The sequence below is a fragment of the Anomaloglossus baeobatrachus genome, chromosome 2 (genome assembly GCF_048569485.1).
Source record: "Anomaloglossus baeobatrachus isolate aAnoBae1 chromosome 2, aAnoBae1.hap1, whole genome shotgun sequence".
NCBI lineage: Eukaryota > Metazoa > Chordata > Amphibia > Anura > Aromobatidae > Anomaloglossus > Anomaloglossus baeobatrachus.
The window spans coordinates 324988328-324998327 of NC_134354.1; the positions used below are offsets into that span (position 1 = coordinate 324988328).

The 10000-nt window shown below is 47.8% G+C and overlaps 1 protein-coding gene across 2 annotated transcripts in view; it reads right to left on the minus strand.

Moving 5' to 3' along the window:
- The window catches only part of NUDC (nuclear distribution C, dynein complex regulator), a 170024-nt gene that overhangs the window by 38112 nt on the left and 121912 nt on the right, over positions 1-10000 (minus strand). For both annotated transcript variants that reach the window (XM_075335903.1, XM_075335904.1), the window contains exon 6: positions 8583-8777. In XM_075335903.1, coding sequence (XP_075192018.1) covers positions 8583-8777 — 195 coding nt within the window. The remainder of the gene's footprint in view (positions 1-8582; positions 8778-10000) is intronic.

Sequence of the window (10000 nt, forward strand, 5' to 3'; positions counted from 1 at the left end):
ATATATATATATATACACATATACATATACATATATACATACACACATACATACACATACACACACACACACATACATATATTATATATATATTGATATATTGTGATATAATCACTGGTACTGTGCCGAGAGGGTTAATGTGTGTTACCTGGGCTGGGTTTGTTATGGCCAGCTAATGAGATGGGTGGGACGGTTGTTCACCATATCTCCACCTCAGGGTGTTGTCCCAGGGGTAAAAGTCAGACCTCTGGACACACCCATGGCCCTGCTCTGTAGTTCCTGTGGTGTAGGAAGTAGCCGGGTTTGTCTGTGGGTGGATGTGTGGAAACCTGCTGTCTGAGAAGGCTATGTTGGGACTTTTAGCACTGGACTGACCCTGGAGACCTGGTGTTTGAGAACATGCCTGTCTCCTGCTTGTAATGCCATGTTATATGCAGTACTGGCAATCGGCTTTATGCACGTCGAATAAAGCAGCCTGAGATTAAGGACATGCCGCCCATGTCTACCTGAAGCACGCATGCTGAGTGAGTACCTCCCAGGTTGCAAGGTGCAACATCACATATGGTGCTAGATAGCGGGCAGCGTTCCCAGGAGCACGTCGTGGTTATTCGCAGCTGTGGATCGGCAGCTCGATGAACAGGGACAGCGCACTAAAGCAGATGGCGGTGACTCAGCAGGTCTGTGGGGTTCCGTGCTTCAGTGGCGAGAGACCAGCGACAGGAAGTTCCAGGCCAACCCGGAATTGCGGGGCCCTGCTAGGTGAGCAGTGATACACCACAGGCTGGAGATTCTGGTTGTACGGGCGATACAACCAACCCGGAAAAGGTTAGTGGTTCTCTAACCCCCCCGTCTTTGAGCACCGGGTATTACCCATTGGAGAGCCCCTCCTGTTCCTCTTCTCGTTGCAGCATGGAGGGGCTCCTGAAACAGCTGCTGCAGAGCCAGCAGCACCAACAGCATGTGCCAGGAGGGCCAGTGGGGGCTAAAAGCCGAAAAAAGAGGGAAATGGGTCATGTAGACGTTGTGGAGGAGCTGTACCAGTTCCTGGTGCGGGGACAGCAGGAGCTGTCAGTGCGCAGCGATGTGGCAGCCATGGACCAGTTTGAGCGTTCCCTTCGGGGGCCAGTATGGAGACTGGGTGCCCAGGAAGATAAGGGCGAACGATGTGAACTGGGGGCTAAGGACATTGCATGGAAACCCCAAAAGGTGGTGGAGTCCCACAAAAAGGTCATTTCCCAAAAGGGGGTGGATACCACAAAGGTGTCATTGCCCAAAAGGGGGTGGAGTCCCAAAAAGGGGTGGTTGCCCAAAAGGGGGCGGAGGCCCGGAACGGGGTAGTTACCCAACAGGGGGCAGGACCCCAGAAAGTGGTGGAGCATTCAAAATCCAAACAGGTGAACTATAGCAAGGGGCAATGGGGTTCGTCTTACATATGTCCTACCTGCGGTATAGGCTATCCAACCGGTATGAGGCCACAGAAGTGTTCCGTGGACTTGAATGGGCTACGTGTGTCTGGTCTGTTAGACCCGGGGAGCCGGTTGACCGTAGTGAGACCCATGCCCGATCTCCATTTTATGGTGGGTAGGACAATAGAAGGAAGTTGTGTGCATGGGACCACTAAAGAATATCCTCTGGCCAGGGTGATGATTCAGACGGCCGAACGTTTGGGGCGCCCTGATGTGGGTGTAGCTCCAGATCTGCTGTATCCGGTTATCATAGGACGGGACTTTGAGTTCTTTCAGGACTTATGGAAGACAGAGGCCAGGACCGATTGCATAGGAATGAGTCGGCCCCCGCCTAAAGAAGCCTCTTTTCCGTATAAGGTTAGACAGATTCCCTGTGGTATCTCGAGGTGCAATGAGGAGAAGGTAACTCCAAATAAGGACTGTACAGAGTTGACCAAGGGAAATAGAGGGTCTCCCCGATTTAGTGAAGTGTCGTCTTTAAAGGGAAGTGACAGTGTGACCACTAAAATTATAGTAGCTCCAGAAAAGGGGGCTGACACCTGGTTAAGCGGGAACATGTTAGTCCAGGACACCAGGGGGAGTGACGATGACTCCAGTAAAGACACTGACTCAAGAAAGATGACAAACGAGCACAGTGAGGTACAGAAGGGTGAGAAGGGTAAAACTTCCTCCCGACGCCGATGACGTAATAAGCGCCAAGAGGTGGCACAGTGTATGCCGTCTGAGGGTGCAGAGAAGGTGAAATACCTGGATAAGGAAAACATGTTGCCAGTAGCAACTGCTACGGTGGAGCCAGACAGTGATATCCTGCAAAAGAAAGGAATCAGAGACTGAACTGACACATTGTAACGACAGAAATCAGCGTGCTGAAATTGCAGAAAAGGAGCCAACCAAGGAAGTACTGGTGGTGGTCCCTCTGGTTTCCTGGTGTGAAGCTGATCGTCTGTCAAGTGAGAGTAGTACAGGAAATGAAAGCCTGGAGAGTGTTGGTGGAGGGATAATCCACAACGGTCATAGTGAGCAGACTAGTGACTTACCTAGTGCTGGGGTGGATAATAGCGAATCCAGCCCCACATCTCTAAATGGAACAGAGTGCCATGCTGAAGGGTGTGATACCCTGGCAGAAGGTGATGCTACAAATTCCCAAGAGAAGGCAGAGGGTGACACTGCAGAGACCAAAGAGGAAGTTGGAGGTAATGCAGTGAAGTCCCAAGACACGGCTGGTGCTGTAAAAGTGGAAAGAGCCTCGGAAGAAGAAGTGAAGTCTGGACCCGAGGTCTCATCAGGAGCTGAGAGCCTGACTGACTCAGTGGGTAAGATCAAGATCGCAGACCAGAATGACTCAGCTAAGAGACTGAAACCCCAAGGCTCTGAGGCCGGGGTGGAACCCAAGGAGGGTGTGAATCAAAAGGTGAAGCCTTTGGTGAAGAATATGGAAGGAGGTAAGAGACCTCAGGAACAGTCTAGTGTCCTTGAAAGTAAAGGAAGCAGACCAGTATTCGAGTGCCGGATAGACGTGCCGGAAGACTTAAGAGAAGCCTGTGCCAGTGAGAAGGTGCATGAGAGATTCCAGAAGGCGGTAGGAGCCTGTAAAGTGTACTTTGCCGCAGAGACTAATCGGTTGGTGGTGTTCTCTTTTAGTTACATCGCAAAGAAGCGAGTGGCCATCCTGTGTGACATGCACCTACGGTGTCTTCGTACGAAGTGGCTCATCACTGCAAAGAAGTACAAAGACACCAGAGGCTTGGAGCAGCTGACCGCAGGGTTTCAAGAAGTGGTGGTTGTAAAGACAACATTAATTGGGCTGGCATTGAGAGCGCTAAGAAACAATATTAAGCAAGCCAGGAAGGTTCCAGGTGTTACAGCCGTGCACCTAGAAAAAGACAGTGGAACATTCCGTATCTATGGGAAAACTGCAGACAGACTAGGTGAAGACAGCTCGACGGTTGTTGGAGTTTGTGGAAGAGACCATTCAAGTGCCCAGAGAGATGGTCATGAGGCTTATTGGACGACATGGAAGAACCATGCAGGAGATGGTTGATAAGACCGGTGTGACGAGAGTAAGAATTGATATCCATAATAAAGCCAGGGTACCCTGTGCAGTCGGTATGGTTCCCTGTGCCATTGCGGGTACAACGGAGTGTGTTGAAGTTATAAGAGCCCTCCTAGAATACCGCCTGGGATACTTGGAAGACTTAAAACAATTAAATCTAGAAAGACAGAGAATTGCGAATCAACTCCGCCAAGTTGGTGCGGGATGGCATCAATATATGGGCTATGGCCCGGAAAAGAAAGGTGGCCCACCCGAACGTGTTGCCTCAGAGAGCAAAAGTAAGTCCGATGGTAAAATGAGCCAGTGTCTTAGAGGACCCGGGTATTCGTCAGGCTATAGCACAGACTCAGAAGGGTCTCCGTCCTGTGAGACGCAATCCGACGGACTGAATGAAAGGAGGGCTGCACCGTTAGCCAAAGACGCTGGCAAGACAGTACATTATCTGAGACACAGACGAAGATGCCCGGGAAGACGAGCCTACAAGAGGTCTGTGTGCCGAACAGGCGGAGGAGCTAGTTATGGCACCTCTTCTGTCAGCTCCCCGCGGAGGCCCCTCGATAGTGACCCCTCTAGTGGTCAGCTTAGCTCAGGGACTGACAGGACGGTAGTGCCGACTAAGGGAGAGTCTCCCTCCTCCGACCGTGGGCGGCAGCCTTGGGGAGATGGGTTTGACCGGGGGGACGTTTGAGGGAGTTCGCTGGGAAGGTTCTGGTGACGGTGGCGGACGGTACATCACGGGCTGTGGTCCGGGGCGGACAGAACGGGTGCTTTTGTCCGCTATGTCAAGGTGCCAAAGCCCCCCTGCTTTGGGCAGAGGGGGAGGATATGTGATATGATCACTGGTACTGTGCCGAGAGGGTTAATGTGTGTTACCTGGGCTGGGTTTGTTATGGCCAGCTAATGAGATGGGTGGGACGGCTGTTCACCATATCTCCACCTCAGGGTGTTGTCCCAGGGGTAAAAGTCAGACCTCTGGACACACCCATGGCCCTGCTCTGAATTTCCTGTGGTGGAGGAAGTAGCCAGGTTTGCCTGTGGGTGGAGGTGTGGAAACCTGCTGTCTGAGAAGGCTATGTTGGGACTTTTATCGCTGGACTGACCCTGGAGACCTGGTGTTTGAGAACATGCCTCTCTCCTGCTGGTAATGCCATGTTATATGCAGTACTGGCAATCGGCTTTAGGCACGTTGAATAAAGCAGCCTGAGATTAAGGACATGCCTCCCGTGTCTACCTGAAGCACGCATGCTGAGTGAGCACCCCCCAGGTTGCAAGGTGCAACATCACAATATATTCACATATATATACACACACACACACACACACACACATATTTATATTTATTCACATATATATATATATGTGTGTGTGTGTGTGTATGTGCAGCTGGTAAGTCTGTGTGACGGGGACTAACGATATTGTGAGCCATGGGCAGCGATTTGCCCGTGACGCACAAACGTCGGGGGCGGGTGTTTTCACGAGCGACATCGCTAGCGATGTCGCTGCGTATAAAGCGCCCTTTAGTCTATTAGTATATTGTAACTAGGGATGAGCAAGCATGCTCGCTGCTACTCTGTGCTCGCCCGAGCATCTCAGTGCGCAGTATACTCAGTGAGCTCCAATTACCGGCGAGATGCTCGGGCAGATGCTCAGCTCCCCCTCCCTGCATGTGGGCGGTATTTACAGTGTCAGCCCACATGCAGGGATTGGCTGCCATATACTGTAATGCCACAACCAACATGGCTGTGACGTTACAGTGATTGGCTGGCCGCACAGCGTCATTAGCTCTATATGACACCTGACGGCGCTGTGCTCGGCAGTGTGATCCACAGTCATCTAGTGTAGGGGGAGGTGCTGCTGAGCTAAGGACAGATTTAATGTGTAGGTAGTGTAGGTACTAGGAGACGTAACGTCACCGCTGCCACAGTAACCTACCGAGCGAGTTACTATAGCATCGGTGATCACTGATCACCTGACTACACACTATGCATTGGCTCCTGCAGGAGCCACAGGAGTTAACTCCCTGTTTACCGGCATGGCTATTCGGCGTCTTATGCAGGAGCCACTGAATAGCGGCACCGGGAATGAGCTGATCGGAGATCACCATTGCTATAGTAACCCGCTCAGTAGGTTACTATGGCAACTATGGCAGCGGTGACGTCACCGCCTACCAACCCACCGCAGCCTCTGCTCGATTACACAGCACGGGGAGGAGCAGTGTTCTTCTTCCCTGTGCGGTCTGATATAGCAGAGCTGCATGGGTAGAAGAAAACAGAAGAACAGGATCGTGGAGGGATGAGAGGGAGTAATAAAGATGGAATCCCTAAGTGTGTCTGTGTATTTATACTAAAGTATTTTTTCTCTGTGTGGTGTCTTTTTTTTTTTTGTTAACCCTTTATTGGAGATTCTTAATGGCCAGGTGAAACTTGGCCTGACATTAAGAATCTCAGGCTTAATACCAGCTGGTAAAACAAAGGTGGAATTAACCCCTTATTACCCAGTCTGTAGACAGGTGAATATAATATTTTATTTTTTTTTCTACTGTTCACTTTTGGTTTCGCTTACCAGCGAATGTACAGGCAGAGAGAAGCTGCCGCACATACGCTACTAAGCGAAAGTGCATGTCACACGGGGGAGGAGGAACACAGGAATCTTTCTCCCTCTAATTCAAAGACAACATTGTTCACAACAGTGAACTGGGAGTCAGAAATGCTTACAGGGGTCTTCCCCATGCTGCTCCTATGTCACTTGAGCACAGTTGTTCTACATTTGTGACATTGTTGAGCTTTTTCCAGACGGCTGGGGGTGCCGCCGGGAAAATGCTCGGGTATCCCATACGCTAACATTGGGCTCTGTCCGAGCATTTCAAAATGCTCGACCCCGAGCATCGAGCACCCAAGCATTTTACTGCTCGCTCATCTCTAATTGTAACTAATAGAACCTCGAATGTTAAGCTGTGACAATCTGTGCTCCACCAGACACCAGGGAACACCCGACAAGCAACGCTACAAACCGGGAAAACTGGGGACACAGTAACAATGGTGGGCCCTGGTGCTAGGAAGCGGGGACACCTCCTGCACTCACTTGAGGCTGTACTCCAAGCTCTTTAACGTTCCTATATGGGTTCTTTCCCACCATCGCTGATCACGCACCTAGTTTGTCGCTAGCCGTGAACTCCCCCTCACTAGTGAAATGGCCAGCGAGAGCACTAGTCCCACTGCTGCAATAATAAAACATGAGGAAAGAAAGACAAAAAGAATAAACACCAACTTCATGGCTGCCGCCAAACACAAAGAATGAAGCCTACATTGCTTCCACCAGCAAGACCACACCAAGAGCAAGGGCTCCAGCAGCAAGGCTCCAGTGGCTACCAGAACAACCTTCCTTCTTAGTATCTAGAAGTAACCAGAACCAGAAGCTGCTAGCAAGGAAAACTGACATTAACCCTTGGACCACCAAAAGAAAGGAAAAACACAATTAAAATGCCAGAGTCTCACAAGGCAGCGTGAGGCTCCGATACCAAACCTGTCACAAGTCCCCTAGTGATGAGAAACCATCGTGACACCTTTAAATAGGTCACTTAAGACTGCTCGGCCATGGTACCACATACCCATCCCCCAAATCATAAAAGCCAGACAACCCAAAGACCCAGGGAATGAGAGTAAAGGAGAAGGGGCCACAGTGAAACCACCAGGAGGTGCACAGTCCAGAGAGAGCACCCCACGAGTGCCTAGCCATGACCCTGATGCCACAACAACCCTGGGAAAGATAGTGCAACGTACTGCTGCAGTAAGGGACCTACTTAACATTGCTGAAGAGGCTTGATCTTGCGGATAAGTGTCGCAAAGAACGGACTTCATCTTACACTCTATGCAATCATGACACATTATGAAGGATGGGCAGGCTGAAGTCAAAGGCAAAAGGATCAACCTCCCCGAGTACCTGATCATCAACTGTGTCAAGGTACGTCCTGCCATCCCGCTGAGGGAGGAAATAGGCTGTTCATTCCATCACTTCGTGGGATGAGACAGAATGGTATTATCCCTCTCTGCTACTCAACCTAACCTAGATCCAGGCCCCCGGGGAGAAAAAAAAAAAAAAAAGGTTGGTTTCTAACCTAACCAAGGCCAATACAGGTTTGAGACTCGATCCATGTCTGCTTCAGAATGGCACCAAGCCCAACTGAATAGCTGGGTGTCAGCTGCCCAGGCGTCGCCTGTTGGTTTCTTTCCAAGATGTAGTCTTAGTGTCAACATAAAACCTGTGGTCCCAGTGTCCCCCAATGAAGTGACAGAGAAGCACTTCTTCAGAAAAGCCTACAGCTGCAAGCTCTCTACCACCAAACTTGCTGAAACCCCCAACCTACCGTCTCCTTCTCCATTACCCTGTAAATTGTAAAAACGTAGGGCAGGGTCCTCTCTCACTCCCTACAGTCTGTTTGTGCATTGTAATTTGTATTCTGTATATAACCCCCCCTTCAAATGTACAGCACCATGGTATCAATGGTGCTTTAAAAATAAATAGCGAAGATTTTTTTTCAAACAGGGAATTTGAACCTGTGACTATTTATTCTCCTGTCCTACATACTACAATACTTTAATGTTGGAGAGGAGAGGTTAAGCAGCAGCAATCACAGCTTGTTGTAATCGTCCGCTCCATATATCCGCGGATGACACTCCTCCCTCTGGTTCCTCTGTAGGTTGTTCTCTCCTTCAACCGAGGGAAACAGTCCAGTTATAAGTAAGGAAAAATAGCTTTTGGACAAATCTGCTCGAGGAGTTTCCTATCAAAATTAAAATTGTTACGTTTTCTCAAAAGTCTTACATAGCTAATGCAAAAGTATCTGGAAGAGATTGGCGGGGCCCCATGAACCATGTAGATCCACCTCTTATGTTGTAGCATTTTAGAGATGTAACTTGTATATAAAAATTAAAAAAAAAAAAGGGGAGGGGACTTTTGGGGACCAAGAAATTAGGTTGAGAGGTAGGTTCATACCTATGCGAAGAAGGCACATGATAAAGGAGTGTTGATGCATTTTGTGTATTCACTACACCAAGCATGCTCACCTTTTCTAGATGTACAGTAACCACTTTCCCATCTTCTATTAACCACGAGCACTCTTCTACTTTGATATCATTGTAAAGCTCACCATCAAGCACCGGCTTTTGACCTTTAAGCCCAATACTAAAGTTTCTCCGCCGAATATCCACTACCACATCCTTACTTTTCAGCCGGAAGGAAATAGGGAATGGGATAGCCAACTGTAAAAACAAGAATACCCAAATAAATTAAACTATATTATATACAAACACGTGTCATAAAGTGACATATTGCAGTTTCATGGACTATGCACCACTCCAGGTTTGTTTGTTTTATATTGCACTCTTGGAGTGGTGCTTTAAATGTACAACCCAGTCTTATACTCACCTTCCACCAGCTTCATACTCTATCGCTGCTGGGCCAGCGATTTGTGACCTGTCAGCAGCTGCAGTGTTTCATGGAGGGCACCGAATGTCACAACTCAATGCATCTCTATGAGATCCTTATTCTGGCTCTCAGAGCTAGTGACGTAACTTTTGACTTCCGGCCAGTCAGAAGTTACAGTCACAAGATAGTGCTGTGGGATCTGAGCAGCCTCTGTAAAAGGTGAAGCCGTGGGGAGGGGAGTATATGACAAGGGGCAGGGAGCTGACATTTAAAACGAGACTCCAGCTCTGAAATTAAAAAAACAAAAAACAAAAAGCAAAAACAAAACACTGAAGTGGTGATTTAACCCCTTAATGACGAAGCCAGTTTTGTACTGAATACCCAGGCCATTTTTTGCAATTCTGACCAGTGTCCCTTTATGAGGTTATAACTCTGGAACGCTTCAACAAATCAGATTCTGAAATTGGTTTTTCGTGACATATTGTACTTCATCATAGTTATAAATTTAGAATGATATTTTTTGGTTTTATTTGTGAAAAAAAAAAAAAATCATTGGAAATTTGATGAAAATTTTGCAATTTTCAAACTTTTAATTTTTATGCCCTTAAACCAGAGAGTTATGTCACACAAAATAGTTAATAAATAAATTTCCCACATCTCTACTTTACATCAGCACAATTTCTGAAACAAAATTTTTTGGGGTTAGGAAGTTAGAAGGGTTCAAAGTTCATCAGCAATTTCCAATTTTTTCAACAAAATTCACAAAACCATTTTTTTAGGGACGACGTCACATTTGAAGTGATTTTGAGAGGCCGAAGAGACAGAAAATAGCCAAAAGTGACACCATTCTAAAAACTGCACCCCTCAAAAGGACTCAAAACCACATTCAAGAAGTTTATTAACCCTTCATTTGCCTCACCAGAACAAAAGTAATGTGGAATGGAAAAATAAAAATTTTTTTTATTTTTTTTTACCTAAAAATGTTGCTCTTGCGCCAATTTAGACACTTTTTGAAGTAGTAACACAACAAAATGGAACTCAACATTTGTTACCCAAT